Raw genomic sequence first — 26,018 nt, forward strand, 5'->3', positions numbered from 1 at the left:
TTACCGCCGTCCACACTTACGCTCAGGTCACACTCAGCTCGCTCACACTCGCTATGCTGAAGATTTATAGATTTTTTTTTCTCTCTCTCTATTTCCCTTCAACAACAAGCCACCTTGCTGTTGAAATGCACTTTCAAAATACATTACACATGAGCAAAAAACAAGGCACACAGGTACATAAGGAGGGAGGACCCTGCCCGCGAGGGCTCACAGTCTTCAGGGGATGGGTAAGGATACACTAGAAAAGGGTAGAGGTGGTTGTGCGGTGGTTCAGTAGGTTGAGGATCACTGCAGGCTGTAGGCTTATCAGAAGAGGTGAGTCTTCAGGTTTTTATGTTAGGCGAGAGTCTGATGTATTGGGGTAAAGAGTTCCAGAGTATGGAGGAAGCACGGAAGGAGTCTTGGATGTGGTTGTGGGAAGAAGAGATGAGAGGGGAGTAGAGAAGGAGATCTTGAGAGGATCGGAGGTTGCGTGTAGGTAAGTACCGGGAGACCATGTCACAGATGTATGGAGGAGACAGGTTGTGGATGGCTTTGTATGTCATTGTAAGGGTTTTGAACTGGAGTCTCTGGGCAATAAGAAGCCAGTGAAGGGCTTGGCATAGGGGAGAGGCTGTTGAATAGTGGGGAGACAGGTAGATTAGTTGGGCAGCAGAGTGTATGATGGATTTGAGTGGTGCCAGAGTGCTAGAGGGGAGGCCAGAGAGTAGGAGGTTGCAGTAGTTAAGGCGGGAGATGATGAGGACATGCACTTGTGTTTTTGTGGTGTCTCGGTCAAGGAAAGCGCGGATCCAGGAAATATTTTTGAGTTTGAGATGGCAGGAGGAGGAAAGTGCTTGGATATGTGGCTTGAAAGAGAGGGCAGAATCAAGGATCACCCCAAGGCATCGGGCATGTGGGACTGGGGAAAGTGAGCAGCCATTGACATTGATGGATAGGTCTGGTGGAGGGGTAGAGTGAGATGGGAGAAAGATGATGAATTCTGTTTTGTCCATGTTCAGTTTTAGAAAGTGAGCAGAAAAGAAGGCTGAAATAGCAGACAGACAATGTGGGATTTTGGTAAGTAAGGAGGTGAGGTCAGGTCCGGAAAGGTAGATCTGCGTGTCATTGGCGTAGAGATGGTACTGCATACCGTGGTATTCTATGAGCTGTCCCAGGCCGAAGGTGTAGATGGAGAAGTGTAGGGGTCCCTGAACAGAGCCTTGAGGAACACCGACAGACAAGGGGCAGAGTGAGGAGGTGGTGTGGGGGAGGGAGACACTGAATGTTCGGTCTGTCATATATGATGAGATCCAGGATAGGGCCAAGTGTGTGATGCCAAGAGATGAGAGGATCTGTAGCAGAAGGGAGTGGTCCACAGTGTCAAAGGCAGAAGAAAGGTCTAGGAGAAGGAGGACAGAGTAGTGTCGCTTGCTCTTGGCAGTTAGTAGGTCATTGGTGACTTTAGTTAGGGCAGTTTCAGTTGAGTGATGGGGTCTGAAGCCAGATTGTAACCAGTCAAAGAGGGAGCAGGAGGAGAGGTGGGAGGACAGTTCAAGATGGACGTGTTGTTCCAGTTATTTGTAGGTATAAGGGAGAAGAGATATCGGGCAATAGCTAGACACAGAGGATGGGTCGAGGGAGGGCTTTTTGAGGATGTGTGTGATCTTGGCATGCTTGAAGGATGAGGGGAAGACACCTGTTGTGTTGTGATTTTGCTTTTTGCTCCCTCTAGTGGTCATTAGTGATTTGACTCTGGAGCGTCTGTCTTTTCCTATATCCTCACCTGGGCCGTTAGTTCAGGGGCGTTGCTATATAAGCTCCCTGGACCTTCAGTTCAATGCCTGGCATCGTTGAAATCAGAGCTAATCTGTTGTGCTCTTGTCCTCTGATCCTGGTTCCTGTTTTTCAAGCTAAGTCTGCTTCTTTGCTTTTTGCTTTTGTTTTGTTTGGTATTTTTGTCCAGCTTGTTCCTATCTGTATCCTGACCTTTGCTGGAAGCTCTAGGGGGCTGGTGTTCTCCCCCCGGACCGTTAGACGGTTCGGGGGTTCTTGAATCTCCAGCGTGGATTTTTATAGGGTTTTTGTTGACCAGATAAGTTATCTTGCTTTATTCTGCTATTAGTAAGCTGGCCTCTCTTTGCTGAACCTGGTTCATTTCTGTGTTTGTCATTTCCTCTTACCTCACCGTTATTATTTGTGGGGGGCTTGTATCTTGCTTTGGGGTCCCTTTCTCTGGAGGCAAGAGAGGTCTTTGTTTTCTTCTCCTAGGGGTAGTTAGATTCTCCGGCTGGCGCGAGTCATCTAGCGTTCACCGTAGGCATGATCCCCGGCTACTTCTAGTGTTGGCGTTAGGAGTAGCTATTTGGTCAACCCAGTTACCACAGCCCTATGAGCTGGATTTTTGTATCTTGCAGACTTACACGTTCCTCTGAGACCCTGTCCACTGGGGTCATAACAGTATGCCAGGCCAGTATTAAATGTTTAATGCATTGCAGAAGTGGGATTATAAGAAAAAAAAATTTGAGTTTTTTTTTTTTCCCTCTCTCATTTTTTTTTTTTTTTTCTTTTCCCCTTTACCTCAGAGTGGCTTAAGCTTGCTGCAGACATGAATGTCCAGACCTTGATTACAAGTGTGGACCAGCTTGCCGCTCGTGTGCAGGGTATACAAGATTATGTTACCAGAAATCCTAGGTCTGAACCCAAGATTCCGATTCCTGAACTGTTTTCAGGAGACCGATTTAAGTTTAGGAATTTCAGGAATAATTGTAAATTATTTTTGTCCCTGAAACCTTGTTCGTCTGGAGACTCTGCTCAACAAGTAAAAATTGTTATTTCATTCTTACGGGGTGACCCTCAGGATTGGGCTTTTTCGTTGGCGCCAGGAGATCCGGCATTGGCTGATATTGATGCGTTTTTTCTGGCGCTCGGTTTACTTTATGAGGAACCCAATCTTGAGATTCAGGCAGAGAAAGCCTTGCTGGCTATGTCTCAGGGCCAGGACGAGGCAGAGGTGTATTGCCAAAAATTTCGGAAATGGTCCGTGCTGACACATTGGAACGAGTGTGCACTGGCCGCTAATTTTAGAAATGGCCTTTCTGAGGCCATTAAGAATGTTATGGTGGGTTTTCCCATTCCCACAGGTCTGAATGATACCATGTCCCTGGCTATTCAAATTGACCGGCGGTTGCGGGAGCGCAAAACCGCAAATTCCCTCATGTTGTTGTCTGAACAGACACCTGATGTGATGCAATGTGATAGAAAAACCGCAAATTCCCTCATGGTGTTGTCTGAACGGACACCTGATTTGATGCAATGTGATAGAATCCTGACTAGAAATGAGAGGAAAATTCATAGACGCCGGAATGGCTTGTGCTACTACTGTGGTGATTCTACACATGTTATCTCAGCATGCTCTAAACGTATATCTAAGGTTGTTAGTCCTGTCACCGTTGGTAATTTGCATCCTAAGTTTATTCTGTCTGTAACTTTGATTTGCTCACTGTCATCTTATCCTGTCATGGCGTTTGTAGATTCAGGTGCTGCCCTGAGTCTTATGGATCTCTCATTTGCTAAGCGCTGTGGTTTTATTCTTGAACCATTAGAAAATCCTATCCCTCTTAGGGGTATTGATGCTACGCCATTGGCAGAAAATAAGCCGCAGTATTGGACACAGGTTACCATGTGCATGACTCCTGAACACCGCGAGGGGATACGTTTTCTCGTTCTACATAAAATGCATGATTTGGTTGTTTTGGGGCTGCCATGGTTACAGACCCATAATCCAGTCCTTGACTGGAAGGCTATGTCAGTGTCTAGTTGGGGCTGTCGTGGTATTCATGAGGATTCCCTGCCTGTGTCTATTGCTTCTTCTACGCCTTCGGAAGTTCCGGAGTACTTGTCTGATTATCAGGATGTCTTTAGCGAGTCCAGGTCCAGTGCATTGCCTCCTCATAGGGAATGTGACTGTGCAATAGATTTGATTCCAGGCAGTAAGTTTCCTAAGGGAAGACTGTTTAATCTGTCGATACCTGAACATACCGCTATGCGTTCATATATCAAGGAGTCTCTGGAGAAAGGACACATCCGTCCGTCTTCTTCCCCTCTTGGTGCGGGATTCTTTTTTGTGGCTAAAAAGGACGGATCTTTGAGGCCTTGTATTGACTATCGGCTTTTAAATAAGATCACTGTCAAATTTCAGTATCCTTTGCCGCTGTTGTCTGACTTGTTTGCCCGGATTAAAGGTGCCAAGTGGTTTACCAAGATAGACCTTCGTGGTGCGTATAACCTTGTGCGCATTAAGCAAGGGGATGAATGGAAAACCGCATTCAATACGCCCGAAGGTCATTTTGAGTACTTGGTGATGCCTTTTGGGCTCTCTAATGCCCCTTCAGTTTTTCAGTCCTTTATGCATGACATTTTCCGGAACTATCTGGATAAATTTCTGATCGTTTATCTGGATGATATTCTGGTTTTTTCTGATAATTGGGACTCGCATGTGGAGCAGGTCAGGATGGTCTTTAAAATTTTGCGTGAAAATTCTTTGTTTGTCAAGGGCTCAAAGTGTCTTTTTGGTGTACAGAAGGTTCCCTTTTTGGGGTTCATTTTTTCCCCTTCTGCTGTGGAGATGGACCCAGTCAAGGTCCGAGCTATTCTTGATTGGACTCAGCCCTCGTCAGTTAAGAGTCTTCAGAAGTTCTTGGGTTTCGCTAACTTCTACCGTCGTTTTATCGCTAACTTTTCTAGCATTGTCAAACCTTTGACGGATATGACCAAGAAGGGCTCCGATGTGGTTAATTGGGCTCCTGCTGCCGTGGAGGCTTTCCAGGAGTTGAAACGTCGGTTTACTTCGGCGCCTGTTTTGTGCCAGCCTGATGTCTCGCTTCCCTTTCAAGTTGAGGTGGATGCTTCAGAGATTGGAGCAGGGGCCGTTTTGTCGCAGAGAGGCCCTGGTTGCTCTGTTATGAGACCTTGCGCCTTTTTCTCTAGGAAGTTTTCGCCTGCGGAGCGAAATTATGATGTGGGCAATCGGGAGTTGTTGGCCATGAAATGGGCATTTGAGGAGTGGCGTCATTGGCTCGAGGGTGCTAAGCATCGTGTGGTGGTCTTGACTGATCACAAAAATCTGATGTATCTCGAGTCTGCTAAACGCCTGAATCCTAGACAGGCCCGCTGGTCATTGTTTTTCTCCCGTTTTGACTTTGTTGTCTCGTATTTACCAGGTTCAAAGAATGTGAAGGCCGATGCTCTTTCCAGGAGCTTTGTGCCTGATGCTCCTGGAGTCGCTGAACCTGTTGGTATTCTTAAGGATGGTATTATCTTGTCAGCTATTTCTCCAGATCTGCGACGTGTGTTGCAGAGATTTCAGGCTGATAGGCCTGATTCTTGTCCACCTGACAGACTGTTTGTGCCTGATAAGTGGACCAGCAGAGTCATTTCCGAGGTTCATTCCTCGGTGTTGGCAGGTCACCCAGGAATTTTTGGCACCAGAGATCTGGTGGCCAGATCCTTTTGGTGGCCTTCCTTGTCTAGGGATGTGCGGTCATTTGTACAGTCCTGTGGGACTTGTGCTCGAGCTAAGCCTTGCTGTTCTCGTGCCAGCGGGTTGCTCTTGCCCTTGCCTGTCCCTAAGAGACCTTGGACACATATCTCCATGGATTTCATTTCTGATCTTCCGGTGTCTCAGGGCATGTCTGTTATCTGGGTGATATGTGATCGCTTCTCCAAGATGGTCCATTTGGTTCCTTTGCCTAAACTGCCTTCCTCTTCCGATCTGGTTCCTGTGTTTTTCAGAACGTGGTTCGGTTGCACGGCATCCCTGAGAATATTGTGTCAGACAGAGGATCCCAGTTCGTTTCCAGATTCTGGCGATCCTTTTGTAGTAGGATGGGCATTGACTTGTCGTTTTCGTCTGCCTTCCATCCTCAGACTAATGGACAGACGGAGCGAACTAATCAGACTTTGGAGGCTTATTTGAGGTGTTTTGTCTCTGCTGATCAGGACGATTGGGTGACCTTCTTGCCGTTAGCTGAGTTTGCCCTTAATAATCGGGCTAGTTCCGCCACCTTGGTTTCGCCGTTTTTCTGCAACTCTGGTTTCCACCCTCGTTTTTCTTCGGGTCAGGTGGAACCTTCTGACTGCCCTGGGGTGGATTCTGTGGTGGATAGGTTGCAGCGGATCTGGAATCTTGTGGTGGACAACTTGAAGTTGTCACAGGAGAGGGCTCAGCGCTTTGCCAACCGCCGCCACGGTGTGGGTCCCCGACTACGTGTTGGGGATTTGGTGTGGCTTTCTTCCCGCTTTGTTCCTATGAAGGTTTCCTCTCCCAAATTTAAACCTCGTTTTATTGGTCCTTACAAGATATTGGAAATTCTTAATCCTGTGTCCTTTCGCCTGGATCTTCCTGTGTCGTTTGCTATCCACAACGTGTTTCATAGGTCCTTGTTGCAGCGGTACGTTGTGCCTGTGGTTCCTTCTGCTGAGCCTCCTGCTCCGGTGTTGGTTGAGGGCGAGTTGGAGTACGTGGTGGAGAAGATCTTGGATTCTCGTCTCTCCAGGCGGAGGCTTCAGTACCTGGTCAAGTGGAAGGGCTATGGTCAGGAAGATAATTCCTGGGTGGTCGCCTCTGATGTTCATGCGGCCGATTTAGTTTGTGCCTTTCACGCCGCTCATCCTGATCGCCCTGGTGGTCGTGGTGAGGGTTCGGTGACCCCTCACTAAGGGGGGGGTACTGTTGTGATTTTGCTTTTTGCTCCCTCTAGTGGTCATTAGTGATTTGACTCTGGAGCGTCTGTCTTTTCCTATATCCTCACCTGGGCCGTTAGTTTAGGGGCGTTGCTATATAAGCTCCCTGGACCTTCAGTTCAATGCCTGGCATCGTTGAAATCAGAGCTAATCTGTTGTGCTCTTGTCCTCTGATCCTGGTTCCTGTTTTTCAAGCTAAGTCTGCTTCTTTGCTTTTTGCTTTTGTTTTGTTTGGTATTTTTGTCCACCTTGTTCCTATCTGTATCCTGACCTTTGCTGGAAGCTCTAGGGGGCTGGTGTTCTCCCCCCGGACCGTTAGACGGTTCGGGGGTTCTTGAATCTCCAGCGTGGATTTTTATAGGGTTTTTGTTGACCAGATAAGTTATCTTGCTTTATTCTGCTATTAGTAAGCTGGCCTCTCTTTGCTGAACCTGGTTCATTTCTGTGTTTGTCATTTCCTCTTACCTCACCGTTATTATTTGTGGGGGGCTTGTATCTTGCTTTGGGGTCCCTTTCTCTAAAGGCAAGAGAGGTCTTTGTTTTCTTCTCCTAGGGGTAGTTAGATTCTCCGGCTGGCGCGAGTCATCTAGCGTTCACCGTAGGCATGATCCCCGGCTACTTCTAGTGTTGGCGTTAGGAGTAGCTATTTGGTCAACCCAGTTACCACAGCCCTATGAGCTGGATTTTTGTATCTTGCAGACTTACACGTTCCTCTGAGACCCTGTCCACTGGGGTCATAACACTGTTGTGAGTGAGAGGTTGAGAGCTATGTAGTGTCTTGAGTAGAAATGGTAAAACCCATGAATGTTCGGGTCCGGTGGGTTCGGCCGCACACTTTAAAAAAAGTTTGATTCGGATAACAGAACATTACCTGAACTGGAACCCAAACCCAGACCCCAGTCAAATTAGTCAGGTGACTGGTGTTCATCAGCTATGAATTCGGGTGACCTTTCTTGTGTCAGCGCTACACACTGCAGGAGCATAATCACGCTCCTGTGTCAGTGTGTTCTGACTGGCTTGCTGAGCGGTTGCACTATGCCGGCACTCAAGAAACCACCCAGATGTAGCAGAGATGGACTTCTTTGTGGGACAGATATAGATTATCTTCTCATTGGACAAGTGAGGAATATGGTGTTTTGTTATTTTTATTTTTTTAAATACATGGGTAAAAGAGTGTGGAGAGTTTTATTTAAAATAAAGAACTTTATTCTTGATGTGTCTTTGTTATAATCTTGCTATGGGGTTAGTAATGGGGTGCCTTATTTTGCCTATTAGTGATGAGCGAATATACTCGTTACTCGAGATTTCTCAAGCATGCTCGGGGGTCTTCTGAGTATTTTTTAGTGCTCGGAGATTTAGTTTGTCTTGCCGCAGCTGAATGATTTACATCTGTTAGCCAGCATAAGTACATGTGGGGATTCCCTAGCAACCAGGCAACCTCCACATGTACTTATGCTGGCTAACAGATGTAAATCATTCAGCTGCGGCAGGAAAAACTAAATCTCCGAGCACTAAAAAATACTCGGAGGACCCCAGAGCATGCTTGAGAAATCTCGAGTAACGTGTATATTCACTCATCACTAATGCCTATCCATTACTAAACCCTCGGCTTGGGGTCAGCTGACATTACAAAGCTGATGTCAACTATTATCCCACTTGCCTCCACACCAGGGCAAGTGGAAAGAACCGGGCAAAGCACCTTAATTGGCACATCTAATAGATGTGCCTTCCCTGGGGTGGCTGCGGGCTGCTATTTTTAGGTGGGGGGCAATATCCATGGCCTTTTCCTAGACTGAGAATACCATACCTAAGCTGTATGCTTTTGCTTGGCTGGTTGTCAACAATGGGGGGCCTAACGTCATTTTCTTATAACTATTTATCTAGATAAATTAAAAAAAGGAGTGGTAGCCCCTCTATTTTTGGCAACCAGCCAAGATAAAAATGACACGCAGTACCCTCTATGTTGATAACCAGCGCAGGCAAAACCGACAACTACTGGCAGCCCTTAACTGTCAGCATTGAGTAAATATTGCCATTTCCACTATTTCGAGGTACATATTATGTTTCGATTTTGATTGGGAGCTAAATGAATGAATGAATTAATTAATTAATTAATTAATTAATTAAAAAATTACATTTTTATAGGACATTTCTCTATATTTATAGTTATACCAATTAGGTTTGATTTTTTATTAACTTATTTTTTTACCTAACAAAGCAACAATTAATGGTAGAAAAGTATCTCGGGTTTACATTACTAGGCTGATGAGGTAACAATGGGAGTCCCCAGAGCTATTGACTGCATCATCTAATGGGTTGGAATTCTCACCGATCCATACTGTTCTAATAGGAACAAGGCTTTGTGTATCACCCAAGCTCCAGACACTGATCTCATGGGTAGACTAGTAGACTAGTAGCACCTATGAGGTCTGCATGAGATTATATATATTTATCAAGGAGCTAAATGTAAAAGATGTTGTCTTACAGTAAAATTATTTTAGGCATGGATTGATTAAAAATAATAAATCAAGGCCTATTCACCTTCAAAGGACCCTGCAGAATTATTGTATCTGTGCTGGCTCCAGAAGCCGTAACTGCCCTGTATGCAACTTGTAATTGGTTACAGTGGTTAGGAAAATAGAAAATCACTTCAATGGAGAAACAACAGACACCGCTGCAGGAGCTGGTGCAGATGAGGAAGCTGGAAGGTAAATATTACTCATTTTATTAATTTTTAGCAAGCAATGCATACAAATAAATTACTTTACTGTCAAATAACCCCTTTTAACCCATTTATAAAATATATATTGTATAAGTCACGGAGTTCACAGGGACTAAGCATATATATAAAAATTGTGAAAAGTTTTTAAGTATATGCTTAATATAAAAACTTTATTAAAAAACTAGGTAATTTTCAGATGACATATTACTTTTAAGTATATAAATTATATTCTACATAATATTACACAACTATTCACTTTCTTTGTTGCAAAAATGATTCATTTAAGAGATTGAGTAAACTGACTACTATAAATATGATCCTGAGAATAAAGGACACTAATAATGTGCAGAATAATAAAATGGAGTTTTTTCTAAATTAAAAGAGTTCCCAATATGTAAATTTTCTTTCTGTTTCAAGAGCTGCTATCAGGAATTTTGTGAATAAATCTGAGCATGCTCTACATAGGGATGGTTAAAATATTGAGTAAAAGGTCGCCTCACATTGTGCAGATGAGGACTAGTATTAAAGAGAATCCATATAAAAACACTGGATCAAGAAGGCATTAGCAACAAGAAAATAAGAATGGCTTTAAAGTCATTTATATTAAAGCAAAAGCCACACATGGAAAATAAGGAGAGAATGATTACAGCTTGTATAAGATAAAATATCTTTAATGTAAAAGTATTAAAATGCAAATAGGGATGAAAAAAATAGCAATTGTCTATATCAAGATTTTCAATACTTTTAAGAGTTTCAAGCAAATCTGAAATAGTCCAACCATTTAGGAAATCCCTTTCTGTAGCCTCACCTCACATAGCTGATGTTAGAGTGTGGATCGACCTTACTATCAAAAATCGACCCATAATCATTTAATTATGCAAATGAAGATACCCAATAAATTAAAATCTGTTGCAAAAGAAATGGGTATAAATAGCGTATCAGACTTTCATCTTGGTTGATGTGAATGATGCATTGATGCCACCTTTGAAGCATATTAATATCTTAGAGTGTATTTTATAGCCAGTCTGACTAATACATTTATCTATTGGAAAAGCAGCAGTACTGGCAATTTGAAATAACGGGTGCCCGCCTCCATGGACTTGGTCCATCACTCGCAAGTATGAAGAGGGAGGCAACACATCCATTATAGTGAATCATTTATAAGTCGTGAAATGTTTCAGCTCCAATGACCTTGGCTTGAGAAAACCTCACTTGAGCAGAAATGTCACATGGGTTATTAAAAAGTTCATTTTTTCATTTTACTGCATGTGCCCCGCCTCAGTCTAAATATTTATTCATATAAATGTATAACATACTGTAGAATCTCAGTGTATAAATGATTAGAACCAGAGTTATGTTATTATTGTGCCTGTTAAAGCTGCTGGACTGGCATCTCAATTCTTATGCTCAAGTATGAGTTGCGCTAAAAAATTGTGACAATTCAAACTGATTTATGCCGTAAGACTAGTGAAAACTTTTCGGCCAATCAGAGACTTAGGGGATGATTCATCAAAGCTGGGGTAAAATGTTTTGAAAAGCTGCAACATTTTTGTGCATGAAGTTATTGAAAAACTTTGCAACCTTTTCAAGCCAGTTTGAAAGACCTCAGCCAAATGAGTTGGAGATGGGGAGGACCTGGGATGGGACAGGAATTGACTACAGATGCTCATCAAATTCAGCAAAAGTGCAGGTAGTTCATGACTGGAGTGGCATAACTGATCAGGCACACTGTGGTCAAATTCAAAGTGGGGTGCACCTCTTAATGAATTTGGCACATCATTATACAGTGAGCCATTCATTAAGACTGTGTTGTGTCTTAATAAATCAGCCCCTTAGTGTTGTTTTTTTAGCATCTCTTTGAATGTTTCCATGAAGACATGACATAATGCACAGTATTAATGGAATATAACTTTCCCATGTAATGAGCAATCTAATAATCATCTATCTTCTTTGCTAATGTTTGGTATGCTAGGGCTGATTGTTACAGTTAAGCTTCATAAAACCCTTATTCTGTATCAGATAATGTTCCCTTGTCTTTGTAATTGTACGCACAGTCTAAGTAATGTATAGCAATGCACTAACAGTACAATATATTGCTTTATGTTTTCAAATGATGGCATTCCCATGAAATTCTGTCATTTGAAAGAATATTTAAAATATTTAGAACACTTTATTTTAATTTACTTAAACTTATTAGAAGGAAATATTCATTACTTACTGTGTGTCTTTGATCAGAGTTGTGCTTCCAAGCTTAAAACATGTCTTTTCACCTCCACAGGAAGTCTTTCTTAGTGAAAACTGCTCAGCAAGGTCATATCCTGTAGAATGAGCAATTATGTCATTATAAATATAAAGTTCTGGGCATAAAGCTACTTAATGACATGGACTAAAATATTTCCAGTTATTGAAAAAAACAATTATCTGTATGTTGTGAGTCTGTACTGACAAAGGACCTGCTGTTTTTATACCATCTATAAAATAGACATTTTCAGAAGTATAACTACAGAAATCCAGTAAGCTCTGTTCAATATTAAGACTCAAAACATTTTAACTCCTTCCTTGATGAATGTGTTTTACTTTTGAATTACACCATTGATTCTACCACATAATTTTAAAGAAAAAAAATCAAACTTTTTTGAAATTGCAATATTTTTGTGGTGTTGCAGTGAGCAATAAAACACAATTTTGGTTTTTTTTTTCTGGTTGCGATTTTTACAGATTGAGTTAATTAACTTTATATCTTTATTTTTAAGTAGTAAAAAAGTTTTTTTCTATTTTTAAAACCATTTTTTACTTTTTACTGTATTTTGCAGTCCCCTCAAGGGACCTCAACTTGCGATCGTCTGATTATTATTTGTGTATATACAGCAATCCAACAGTATTGCTGTGTATAGCAAAAATAATGATCTCCTTTGAGGCTGAGTTTCAATGCAGTTACGTGATGAGAGGAAAGGAAGTTTTCAACAGACCCTTCGGTGCCCGAATGCCCAAGCAGCCAATAAGCACATAAAATGATGTGCCCCTATGCTGGCATTTTAGAGGTTTAACAGGCTCTGCTCCACCCACAGCTGTTAGAAGTGGATCACTGTTATGTGTCACAGCCATTATCTGCCGGGTATGGGGCAGGTGTACTTTTACGGCGGATGTTGGTAAGGGGTTAAAGTGATTTTCATTGCCATCTAAATAGCTTCTTAATTTTGTAGCTACCTCTTTAAAGTGATCACAAAAATGATAAAACTCCATTTTCTAGTACAATAATTGTGTTATATAATACTCAGACTACCTCCTGCCACCACTTGAGCAACCTTAGTAGCTTACTGCTTTGCTTTTTATTATTTATACAGTACACTGAATTAAGTTAGAAAAAAACAATGTAAAGTTTAAGGCTTCTGTAGTGGTAGGCAGAATGATATAATAAATTCTTCAGTATCTCTATGCACTTGACATAGAGTGTGTTATAAGAAGTGGTCAGAGTATGACCATTTTTAGGATATATTAATTAAATATTTACAGTACGGTAGTTTGAACATATTTGCAATAAGGTGTTAAAAAGTCGAATAAGGCTCACGAACATGACTGCTGTAAAAACAGTAATGCAGTTAAAAAGTTGTTTAATTTTGGAAGTTTAACACACAGCAAACTGTATAAAGAGAAGCAATTCAACTCTCACTATCAATGTATGTCAAAATAAAGAGGAGGAAATCCTGTTACTGACGTATTTTGTGCCTATGCCAGGTTCCTGATGCAACCCAAGAAACTACCTCTATTTTCTTTTGCAAGCCCCAGCTCGGCTTATCTGGCCTCTGCCCCCCTTGGTCTCGCTAATCTAGTGTATTATAGTTCTGGCATATTGACATCTCCCAAGTAACCAAATTAAAGTGGGGTTCAAACTTGTCTTCTTTGCCTGCAAATATAGGTTCTTTTGCCTGACTTGTTGTTCATTATTCTAGCTTCTGACCTTGACTTTGTACTTTTATTTCACAAATGTTTTGTATTTTGGAATGTCATCTGGTTTCTTTGGACTTGTTTTGTTTTGCCTTCAATTCTAGTGATGCCCCCTAGTTATTGTCATTTGGGCAGCATGAATTAAGAGACAAGTTCCTTTTAAGACTAAAGGTACCTTCACACGAAACGACATCGCTAGCGATCCGTGACGTTGCAGCGTCCTGGCTAGCGATATCATTTCGTTTGACACGCAGCAGCGATCAGGATCCTGCTGTGATGTCGCTGGTCGCTGAATAAAGTCCAGAACTTTACCAGGGTAAACATCGGGTTACCAAGCGCAGGGCCGCGCTTAGTAACCCGATGTTTACCCTGGTTACCAGCGTAAAAGTAAAAAAAACAAACAGTACATGCTCACCTGCGCGTCCCCCAGCGTCTGCTTCCTGACACTTACTGAGCGCCGGCCCTAAAGTGAAAGTGAAAGCACAGCGGTGACGTCACCGCTCTGCTGTTAGGGCCGGAGCTCAGTCAGTGTCAGGAAGCAGACGCTGGGGGACGCGCAGGTGAGCATGTACTGTTTGTTTTTTTTACTTTTACGCTGGTAACCAGGGTAAACATCGGGTTACTAAGCGCGGCCCTGCGCTTAGCAACCCGATGTTTACCCTGGTTACCCGGGGACCTCGGCATCGTTGGTCGCTGGAGAGCGGTCTGTGTGACAGCTCTCCAGCGATCAAACAGCGACGCTGCAGCGATCGGCATCGTTGTCGCTATCGCTGCAGCGTCGCTTTGTGTGAAGGTACCTTAAGACAGGAAGATTCCTCAGATTATAAACCATAGCCTCACCAAGTTGACTGCAGCATATTGAGAGAAAGTTTAACAGTTCCATCATGAGTTGTAAAAATTGAAATCATTACAGGAATGATACTTTGATAGTTCAAGAGAGCTAATTAATACAGAATACAGCAGCATCATGAATACATTGACTTCCCACATAGTATGTACTGCTGGAAGGGAAATTCACCCATGAGAAAAGTCTGAAACAATGATCAATGTGAAAACTAGACATTTTAAATTAAATGCACTGTAATTTCACAGTTTTTTTTTAGAATTTGCATCAGTTCCTGTAAAGAGCATGCCTACAACTGTGAACATTTGGGGTTTTTTTTGTGAAACAAATAAAAACAAATAGGGAAAATTAGCTGTAAACTTCACTGTACAAAACTATTCATCCTCTAAAGTCAGTACTCTGTAGAGCCTTCTTTTGCTGCAATTACAGCTGAAAGTTGCTTTGAATAAGTCTCTATAAGCTTTCCACAATCTGCCAGTGGGATTTTGGTCCATTCCTCAAGGCAAAACTGCTCCTTTATGTTAAATAGTTTTCTCTGTGAGCAACAATCTTCAAGTCTGACCATAGCTTGTCAATTGGATTAAGGTCTAGGCTCTGACCAGGCGACTCAAAAACATTTACACAGACTTTGCCCAGGCCACTCCAAAACATGTATGCATTTCCCTTTAAACTACTCGAGTGTTGCTTTATCAGTATGCTTTGGGTCATTGTCTTGTTGGAAGGTACCAATCTCATATCACTGATAGACTGAAACAAGGATTGCTCAAAAGTATCCCTGTGTTTTGCACTATCCATCTTCCCCTCGACTCGGACCATTTTCCATGTCCCTGTTGCCATAAAACATCCCCACAGCATGATGCTGCCACCACCATGTTTCACTGTGGAGATGATGTCCTGAGGGTGATGAGCTCTGTTGGTTTGACGTCAGACATAGCGTTTACCTTGGTGGCCCAAAAGTAAAATTTTGGTCTCATCTGACACAACACCTTTCTCCATACATTTGGGGAGTCTTCCACATGTGTTTTGACTTAGCTCAAAATGACCCTTACAATTTTGGTGTGTAAGTAAAGGTTTTTTTATATCCACACTTCCTTAAAAGCCACCTCTATGTAGTGTGCAGCTTATTGTGGTCTTAGGGACAGATATTCCAGTCTCTGCTTGAGAACTTTGCAGCTCCTTCAGGGTTACCTTAGGTCTCTGTGCTGCCTGTCTGATTAATTGTCCTGGCTGAGAGTTTTTGGTGAGTGGTACTCTCTTGGCAGGTTTTTTGTGGCACCATGTTCTTTCCTTTTGATGATAATGGATTTGATGGTGCTCCAGGAGATCATCAGAGATTGGAATATTTTTTTATAACTGAAACCTGACTGGTATCGCTCAACAGCTTTTTCCCTGACTTGTTTGGATAGCTCCTTGGTCTTTGTGGTGTTGTTTGGTTAGTGGCACCTCTGGTTTTGCATCCTCTGTGGCATTTGAGAAAAGGTGTGTATATACTGACAGACCATAAGGCACTTAGAATGCACACAGCGGGGACTTCAGTCACTAAGCATATGACTTATGAAGGTTATTTCTTGCACCAGAATTTTTTAGGGGCTTCATTGCAAAAGGGATGAATACATATGCACATGCCAATTTTTAGTTATTTGATCCCATAAATTTATGTCTATATTTTTTTCACTTCCATTCACCAACTAAGGCTACATTCGCATCTTGCATTTTTGCAGCATTTTTTATGTCAATTTTAAGCTGTTTGCAAAAAGCAGGTTTTGCTTAGTTTTTTGCTTAATTTTTGCTGCATTTTGACTGCATTTTTTATTGTGTTTTTGTCATGGTACATTTGTCTCTTCTGTATGCTGATAAAATTTAGTGCAAAAAAAAATCTGATTCATCAGGCTTTGGCACCAAAAAAGCAGCAAAACCTGGTATGTGCGTTTTTCGCTGAAAAAGAGAAGTGTCATGATTAGTGTTGAGCATTCCGATACTGCAAGTATCGGGTATCGGCCGATACTTGCTGTATCGGAATTCCGATACCGAGATCCGATATTTTTGTGATATCGGGTATCGGTATCGAAACAACATTAATGTAAAAATGTGTAAAAGAGAGAATTAAAATAAAAAATATTGCTATACTCACCTCTCCGACGCAGCCTGCACCTTACCGAGGGAAGCGGCAGCGTTCTTTGTTTAAAATTCGCGCTTTTCTTTCCTTTACGTGAGTCCCGGCTTGTGATTGGTTGCGTGCCACCCATGTGACCAGGACGCAACCAATCACAGCAAGCCGTGACGTAATTTCAGGTCCTTCAGGATTTTAAAATTACGTTCCGGCGTTGTGATTGGTTGCGTCGCAGTCACATGGGCGACGCAACCAATCACAGCAAGCCGTGACGTAATTTCAGGTCCTTAAGGATTTTAAAATTACGTCCCGGCTTTGTGATTGGTTGCGTCGCAGTCACATGGGAGACGCAACCAATCACAAGCCGTGACGACATATTTTAAAATTTTAAAATGCGCGCGTGTCCAGCCTCCCGGCTTGTGATTGGTTGATCGCGGCGCAACCAATCACAAGCCGGGACGTCACGGGAGGCTGGACACGTGCCCATTTTAAAAAGCGCGCGTGTCCAGCCTCCCGTGACGTCACGGCTTGTGATTGGTTAATGGCGGCCATGTTGCCGGGACGCGGACCAATCACAGCAAGCCGTGACGTAATTTCGTCACGGCTTGCTGTGATTGGTCCGCGTCCCGGCAACATGGCGCCGTGACCAATCATAAGCCGGGACGTCACTGGAGGCTGGACACGCGCGCTTTTTGAAAAGCGCGCGTGTCCAGCCTCCCGTGACGTCACGGCTTGTGATTGGTTAATGGCGGCCATGTTGCCGGGACGCGGACCAATCACAGCAAGCCGTGACGTAATTTCGTCACGGCTTGCTGTGATTGGTCCGCGTCCCGGCAACATGGCCGCCCTGACCAATCACAAGCCGGGACTTCACGTAACCAAGTAAAAGCGCGAATTTTAAACAAACAACGCTGCCGGTTCCCTTGCTGAGGTCCAGGCTGCGTCGGACAGGTGAGTATAGCGATATTTTTTATTTTAATTCTTTCTTTTACACATTTATATGGATCCCAGGGCCTTCAGACCCTGGGAACCATCAGGAATACCGTCCGATACTTGAGTCCCATTGACTTGTATTGGTATCGGGTATCGGTATCGGATTGGATCCGATACTTTGCCGGTATCGGCCGATACTTTCCGATACCGATACTTTCAAGTATCGGACGGTATCGCTCAACACTAGTCATGATGTATTTTGTAAAAATGCAGCTCTTTGACAAAACAGTCAGAAAAGAAAACCCAGGTGTGTGTATGAGATTTTTGAAATCTCATAGCCTTTGCTCTTACTGTGAAATGTAGCTGAAAATGTGCATTAAAAAAGCTGCAAAAATGTAACATAGCTTTAAACTATTTAGTGTTGATGCATAACACACAAATCAGATTACAAAAATATTTAAACACAGGTTGTAATATAACAAAATAGGTAAAAAGCAAAGAGGGTGAATACTTTCGCAAGCCACTGGAAATAAAAATTGCAGCCTATAACTTTTAAGGTTTCTCCAGTCTGTAAAGCATAACAGTTTACATACCTAATATATCCAGATTGTCTGTATAACCTTGTCTATTGTTAGATCCATGAATTCTTAGGACTGGGCACACTGTAATAAAAACAATGACAAATATAAGTTACTTTTAGACAAGCACCTAAATGTATCAGTGATGTCAAAGAATGCATTGCACAGTACTAAGTAAAAACTATATGTATTATGCAAATGATTTTACTTTTTACTTTTTTGAATACTGTCACTAACTAATAAACTTAGATACAAAAATAGCAATGCTCCTTTTGAATTGTTAAGGGATTGATATTTAGTCATTTTTAAGAATTTCAATTCCTCGAAAATTCAACACCACTCTATGAGAAAAGATACGTTGAGATCAAAAGTAGGAAGAGTGTTTAGAATGGTGTATTAGAACTTAAGTATCAGGAATCTGAGAACATAGACTTCACCATAGTAATGTTCTCATACATATAAATTCCATATCACAAAATCATGTAAAATTGACTTCCACAATAGAGTTTCAGAACAAAATGTTATATTATTATATAAACTTAAAACAAAATCTGCAGTTAGTTGCTTCTGGAGAAATCAATTATGTTTAGGATTAAATTCAAAAATGAAATATCTTCCAAAAGTACAAGAGTTCTACAAATAGATCAATCTAGAACAGGTTGCACATGGAAATATTAGACTCAATGGAATGAAACTGAAAGGGAGAAGATGCAGATTAGTTATTGGAAAAAACTTTTTGACAGTGAGAGTGACCAATTAGTGGAACGAACAGGCAGCCATGAGAGGTGGTGAGTTGTCCTTCAATTAAAGTCTTCAAACAGAGGCTGGACGTCTGTCTGAGAAGGTTTAGTGAATCTGCATTGAGCAGGGGGTTGGACATGACCCTTAAGGTCCCTCCAACTCTAACATTCTATGTCATTATCTAAAAGTGGGACCAGAAAACCATCTACTAATGACATTTGTCATCTGTGGAGAATCAGGAGGGCCCAATACTTGTTAGATTTCAGCTGCTCAATTCCTTTATTTTTTCAGGTGTCTGGCAGAAGCTTACTTCTTTTTTTTCTACTGTGAGCACATGCATGCATTGCTTTGCAGAGGTGAACATGCATGTATAAGTAGCCTGTTTTACCAACAGCTATCAAATGTAAATTGCCAGGCTTAAGCACTGAGATACTCTAAAAGTATACCGAGAGCCATTATCTCCAAATAAAGACCAGTGATACATTTTACCAAAGATGGCTACGTGCCAAAATCACTTTAGTAATACTAGTCATGAGTAGTGTTGAGCGATACTTGAAAGTATCGGTATCGGAAAGTATCGGCCGATACCGGCAAAGTATCGGATCTAATCCGATACCGATACCCGATACCAATACAAGTCAATGGGACTCAAGTATCGGAAGGTATCCCTGATGGTTCCCAGGGTCTGAAGGAGAGGAAACTCTCCTTCAGGCCCTGGGATCCATATTAATGTGTAAAATAAAGAATTAAAATAAATAATATTGATATACTCACCTCTCCGACGCAGCCTGGACCATACCGCTGGTAACCGGCAGCCTTCTTTGCTTAAAATGAGCGCGTTCAGGGCCTTCCATGACGTCACGGCTTGATTGGTCGCGGCCGCCCATGTGACCGCCATGCGACCAATCACAAGCCGTGACGTAATTCTCAGGTCCTAAATTCCTAATTCTAGGAATTTAGGACCTGAGAATTACGTCACGGCTTGTGATTGGTCGCGTGGCGGTCACATGGGCGGCCGCGACCAATCACAAGCCGTGAAATCATCTAAGGCCCTGAACGCGCTCATTCTTCAGAAGGAAGGCTGCCGGAAAGAAGCCGAGGGTGAGTATATTCCTATTAGGTATATACTCACCCTCGGACGCGCCCTGCTTCTTTCCGGCAGCCTTCCTTCTTAAGAATGAGCGCGTTCAGGGCCTTAGATGACGTCACGGCTTGTGATTGGTCGCGGCCGCCCATGTGACCGCTCACGCGACCAATCACAAGCCGTGACGTCATCCCTCAGGTCCTAAATTCCTAGAAGGGAATTTAGGACCTGAGGGATGACGTCGCGGCTTGGGGCCACCGGACAGGTGAGTATATCAATATTTTTTATTTTAATTCTTTATTTTACACATTCATATGGATCCCAGGGCCTGAAGGAGAGTTTCCTCTCCTTCAGACCCTGGGAACCATACACTGGAAACTTCCGATTCCGATTCCAGATACCACAAAAGTATCGGATCTCGGTATCGGAATTCCGATACCGCAAGTATCGGCCGATACTCGATACTTGCGGTATCGGAATGCTCAACACTAGTCATGAGAGCTGAGTCTCACTAGCTTTTTTCTGCTTGCCTTTGCTTGACTGACAGCTCTCTTCACATACATACATAAACCCGTAGGGAGGGACATCTGAATCTAGCAGCACAGAGCAGAGACAAACTGAATTGGCTCCCGTTTCATGGTATATTTTCAATATGACAGCATTCTAGCATTAAACATGTATATCTGTAATACATCCTGTATCTGATTGCTCGTTCACCAGGCAGGTTCGTTTGAGAAATGTAATAAAACAAATGGACTCAAGTACAAAATAAAAAAACAATTAAGGGTGATAAAAATATTTAATGTATATTAATGTTGGGAATATTTTATGGAGACAAATAGTTTTTCCACAATAGTATGTGAAAATATGGATGCTATTAATGGGAATCTTTCAGCAAGTTTTTGCTATGTAATCTGAGGACAGCAAGAAGAAGGGGTTAAAACACAGATTTTAACAATGTGTCACATATCAGGCTGTGTGCTGTTGTTTACTTACAATTGAAGGCTTTATTACCTGGCGATTATCATTGTCCAGAACTACATGGTACATGCTTGCTAGGCAGACTCCGCCCCATCCTGTGATAGCAGCTAGCTATCCATATGCAAAGTGCATAAAGAGCTTGGTGTGGCAGGGTTAGCTTTCTCAGCTAAACTTCATGCTACATCTGAGAACTCTGATTGTGTCACAACTGCTGCACCCAGTAAATTAAGTGATATACAGTTGTGGCCAAAAGTATTGACACCCCTGCAATTCTGTCAGATAATACTCAGTTTCTTCCTGAAAATGATTGCAAACACAAATTCTTTGGTATTATATTCATTTAATTTGTCTTAAATGAAAAAACAAAAAAAGAATTGTCCTAAAGCCAAATTGGATATAATTCCACACCAAACATAAAAAACGGGGTGGACAAAAGTATTGGCACTGTTCGAAAAATCATGTGATGCTTCTCTAATTTGTGTAATTAACAGCACCTGTAACTTACCTGTGGCACCTAACAGGTGTTGACAATAACTAAATCACACTTGCAGCCAGTTGACATGGATTAAAGTTGACTCAACCTCTGTCCTGTGTCCTTGTGTGTACCACATTGAGCATGGAGAAAATAAAGAAGACCAAAGAACTGTCTGAGGACTTGAGAAACCAAATTGTGAGGAAGCATGAGCAATCTCAAGGCTACAAGTCCATCTCCAAAGACCTGAATGTTCCTGTGTCTACCGTGCGCAGTGTCATCAAGAAGTTTAAAGCCCATGGCACTGTGGCTAACCTCCCTAGATGTGGACGGAAAAGAAAAATTTACAAGAGATTTCAACACAAGATTGTGTGGATGTTGGATAAAGAACCTCGACTAACATCCAAACAAGTTCAAGCTGCCCTGCAGTCCGAGGGTACAACAGTGTCAACCCGTACTATCCGTCGGCATCTGAATGAAAAGGGACTGTATGGTAGGAGACCCAGGCAGACCCCACTTCTTATCCCGAGACATAAAAAAGCCAGGCTGGAGTTTGCCAAAACTTACCTGAAAAAGCCTAAAACATTTTGGAAGAATGTTCTCTGGTCAAATGAGACAAAAGTAGAGCTTTTTGGGCAAAGGCATCAACATAAAGTTTACAGGAAAAAAAAGAGGCATTCAAAGAAAACAACATGGTCCCTACAGTCAAACATGGCGGAGGTTCCTTGATGTTTTGGGGTTGCTTTGCTTCCTCTGGCACTGGACTGCTTGACCGTGTGCATGGCATTATTAAGTCTGAAGACTACCAACAAATTTTGCAGCATAATGTAGCGCCCAGTGTGAGAAAGCTGGGTCTCCCTCAGAGGTCATGGGTCTTCCAGCAGGACAATGACCCAAAACACACTTCAAAACACACTCCATAGAACACCTGTGGAGATATCTAAAAATGGCAGTTTGGAGAAGGCACCCTTCAAATATCAGGGACCTGGAGCAGTTTGCCAAAGAAGAATGGTCTAAAATTCCAGCAGAGCATTGTAAGAAACTCATTGATGGTTACCAGAAGTGGTTGGTCGCAGTTATTTTGGCTAAAGGTTGTGCAACCAAGTATTAGGCTGAGGGTGCCAATACTTTTGTCTGGCCCATTTTTGGAGTTTTGTGTGAAATGATCATTGTTTTGCTTTTTGCTTCATTCTCTTTTGTGTTTTTTTCATTTAAGACAAATTAAATGAAGATAATAATACCAAAGAATTTGTGTTTGCAATCATTTTCAGGAAGAAACTGAGTATTATCTGACAGAATTGCAGGGGTGTCAATACTTTTGGCCACAACTGTATCATTAAAATCAGGGTCTCTTTGCTTACATCATGCTTAACTCAGATAAGGTAGTAAAAACCTGCTGACAGATTCCCTTTAACCCCTTCACCCCAAAGCCTGTTTTCACCTAAGTGACACGGCCAATTTTTACAATTCTGACCACTGTCACTTTATGAGGTCATAACTCTGAAACGCTTCAACGGATCCTGGTGATTCTGACACTGTTTTCTCGTGACATATTGTACTTCATGATAGTGGTAAAACTTCTTCGATATGACTTGCATTTATTTGTGAAAAAAACAAAAATTTGTCGAAAATTATGAAAATTTAGAAATTTTCAAAATTTAGTTTTTATGCCCTTAAATTAGAGAGTTATATCACATAATATAGTTAATAAACAACATTTCCCACATGTCTGCTTTACATCAGCACAATTTTGGAAACATAATTTTTTTTTGTTAGGGAGCTATAAGGGTTAAAAGTTGACCAGCGATTTCTCATTTTTGCAACAAAATTTGCAAAACCATTTTTTTTACGGACCACCTCACACTTGAAGTGACTTTGAGGGGTCTATATGACAGAAAATGCCCAAAAGTGACACCATTCTAAAAACTGCACCCCTCAAAGTACTCAAAACCACATTCAAAAAGTTTATTAACCCCTCAGGTGCTTCACAGGAATTTTTGGAATGTTTAAAAAAAATTGAACATTTAACTTTTTTTTCACTAAATTTTTACTTCAGATCCTATTTCTTTTATTTTACCAAGGGTAACAGGAGAAATTGGACCTCAAAAGTTGTTGTACAATTTGTCCTGAGTACGCTGATACCCCACATGTTGGGGTAAACCATTGATTGGCCACATGGCAGAGCTCAGAAGGGAAGGAGCGCCATTTGACTTTTCAATGCAAGATTTGCTGGAATTGAGATCGGAACCCATGGCTCGATTGGAGAGCCCCTGACGTGCATAAACAGTGGAAACCCCCACAAGTGACACCATTTTGGAAATTAGACCCTCTAAAGAACTAATCTAGATGTGTGGTGAGCACTTTGAACCTCCAAGTGCTTCACAGAAGTTTATAATGTAGAGCCGTAAAAAAAATTTCATATTAATTTTCACAAAAAATGATCTTTTTGCCCCAAATTTTTTATTTTCCCAAGGGTAACAGGATAAATTGGACCTCAAAAGTTGTTGTGCAATTTGTCCTGAGTATGCTGATACTTCATATATGGGGATAAACCACTGTTTGAGCACATGGCAGAGCTCAGAAGGGAAGGAGCGCCGTTTGACTTTTCAATGCAAAATTGGCTGGAATTGAGATCGGAACCCATGTCGCCTTTGGAGAGCCCCTGACATGCCTAAACAGTGGAAACCCCCCATAATGGACCCCATTTTGGAAAGAAGACCCCCTAAGGAACTTATCTAGATGTGTTGTGAGCACTTTTAACCCCCAATTGTTTCACTAAAGCTTAGAATGTAGCGCTGTGAAAATTAAAAAAATCATTTTTTCTTTCCACAAAATGAAGTTTCAGCCCGCAATTTTTTTTTCCCAAGGGTAACAGGAGAAATTGGACCACAAAAAATATTGTCCAATTTGTCCTGAGTATGCTGATATCCCATACATGGGGGGAACCACTGTTTGGGCGCACGACAGAGCTCAGAAGGGAAGGAGCGCCGTTTGAAATGCAGACTTAGATGGATTGGTCGGCAGGTGTCATGTTGCATTTGCAGAGCCCCTGATGTACCTAAACAGTAGAAACCCCACAAAAGTGACCCCATATTGGAAACTAGACCCCCCAAGGAACTTATCTAGATGTGTTGTGAGAACTTTGAACCAACAAGTGTTTCACTACAGTTTATAACGCAGAGCCGTGAAAATAAAAAATCCTTTTTTTTTCCACGAAAATGATATTTTAGCCCCCACGTTTTTATTTTCCCAAGGGTAACAGGACAAATTGGACCCAAAAAGTTGTTGTCCAACTTGTCCTGAGAACGCTGATACCCCATATGTTGGGGGGGATCACTGTTTGTGCGCACAGGAGAACTCGGAAGGGAAGGAGCACTGTTTTAGTTTTTCAAAGCAGAATTGGCTGGAATTGAGATTGGACGCGATGTCGCGTTTGGAGAGCCCCTGATGTGCCTAAACAGTGGAAACCCCCAATTCTAACTGAAATCCTAACCCCAACCTTAACCCCAGCCCTAACCCTAGCCCTAACCCCAACCCTAACCCTAACCCTAGCCCTAACCCTAGCCCTAACTCTAGCCCTAACCATAGCCCTAACCCTAACCCAAATGGGAAAATGGAAATACATACATTTTTTAAAATTTTATTATTTTTCCCTAACTAAGGGGGTGATAAAGGGGGGTTGATTTACTTTTATAGCGTTTTTTTGGCAGATTTTTATGGTTGGCAACCATCACACACTAAAAGACGCTTTTTATTACAAAAAATAGTTTTTGCATCACCACATTTTGAGAGCTATAATTTATCCATATTTTGGCCCACAGAGTCATGTGAGATCTTGTTTTTTGCAGGACGAGTTGACGTTTTTATTGGTATCATTTTCGGACACATGACATTTTTTGATCGCTTTTCATTCCGATTTTTGGGAGGCGGAATGAACAAAAACCAGCAATTCCTGAAATTCTTTTAGGGGGGGCGTTTATACCGTTCCACGTGTGGTAAAATTGATAAAGCAGCTTTATTCTTCAGGTCAGTATGATTACAGCGATACCTCATTTATGTAATTTTTTTATGTTTTGGCGCTTTTACACAATAAAAACTATTTTATATAAAAAAATAATTGTTTTTGCATCGCTTTATTCTGAGAGCTATAACTTTTTTATTTTTCTGTTTATAATGCTGTATGGCGGCTTTTTGTTTGTGGGACAAGATGACGTTTTCAACGGTACTATGGTTATTTATATCCGTCTTTTTGATCGCGTGTTATTCCACTTTTTGTTTTCCTGTATGATAATAAAGCGTTGTTTTTTGCCTTGTTTTTTTTTTTTTTTTTGCGGTGTTCACTGAAGGGGTTAACTAGTGGGATAGTTTTATAGAGCGGGTCGTTACGGATGTGGCGATACCAAATATGTGTACTTTTATTGTTTTTTTTTTTGTTTACAAAAATAAATGGAATTACTGGGAAAAATGTTTTATTTACTTTGTTTGGGGATTTTTTTATTTTATTTTTTATACATTGTATTTTTTTTTTTTTACTTTTTACCATTGTCCCAGGGTGGGACATCACTGTTTTAGATCAGATCGTTGATCTGACAGTGTGCATAGCACTCTGTCAGATCAACGATGTGACAGGCACGTTCCAGAGGCTTGCCGGCGCCTGCTATTAGGAACTCTCAGCAGGCGCTGGCAAGCCAGGTCAGTAAATGACCCGGAAGGAGTCCCGCGGCCATCTTGGATCAGGGGACTCCTTCCAGGTCACCGGAGCAGCGCGATCTCATCGCGTTGCTCCGGTGGGAGAGCGCAGGGAGCCCCCGTCCCTGCGCGATCCACCTCTATGTTGCTGTCACTATTGACAGGGGCATCAGAGGGGTTAAATGCCCGCGATCGG

At 42.0% G+C, this 26,018-nt stretch overlaps 1 protein-coding gene across 2 annotated transcripts in view; it reads right to left on the minus strand.

Moving 5' to 3' along the window:
• Window positions 1–26,018, minus strand: part of COL19A1 (collagen type XIX alpha 1 chain) — a 1,614,879-nt gene that overhangs the window by 1,481,270 nt on the left and 107,591 nt on the right. For both annotated transcript variants that reach the window (XM_077289962.1, XM_077289964.1), the window contains exons 3-4: window positions 17,871–17,939; window positions 11,664–11,763 (exon numbers count right to left, since the gene is read on the minus strand). In XM_077289962.1, the coding sequence (XP_077146077.1) occupies window positions 11,664–11,763; window positions 17,871–17,939 (169 nt within the window). The remainder of the gene's footprint in view (window positions 1–11,663; window positions 11,764–17,870; window positions 17,940–26,018) is intronic.

This window comes from Ranitomeya variabilis, chromosome 2 (genome assembly GCF_051348905.1).
Source record: "Ranitomeya variabilis isolate aRanVar5 chromosome 2, aRanVar5.hap1, whole genome shotgun sequence".
NCBI classification, from domain to species: Eukaryota; Metazoa; Chordata; class Amphibia; order Anura; family Dendrobatidae; genus Ranitomeya; species Ranitomeya variabilis.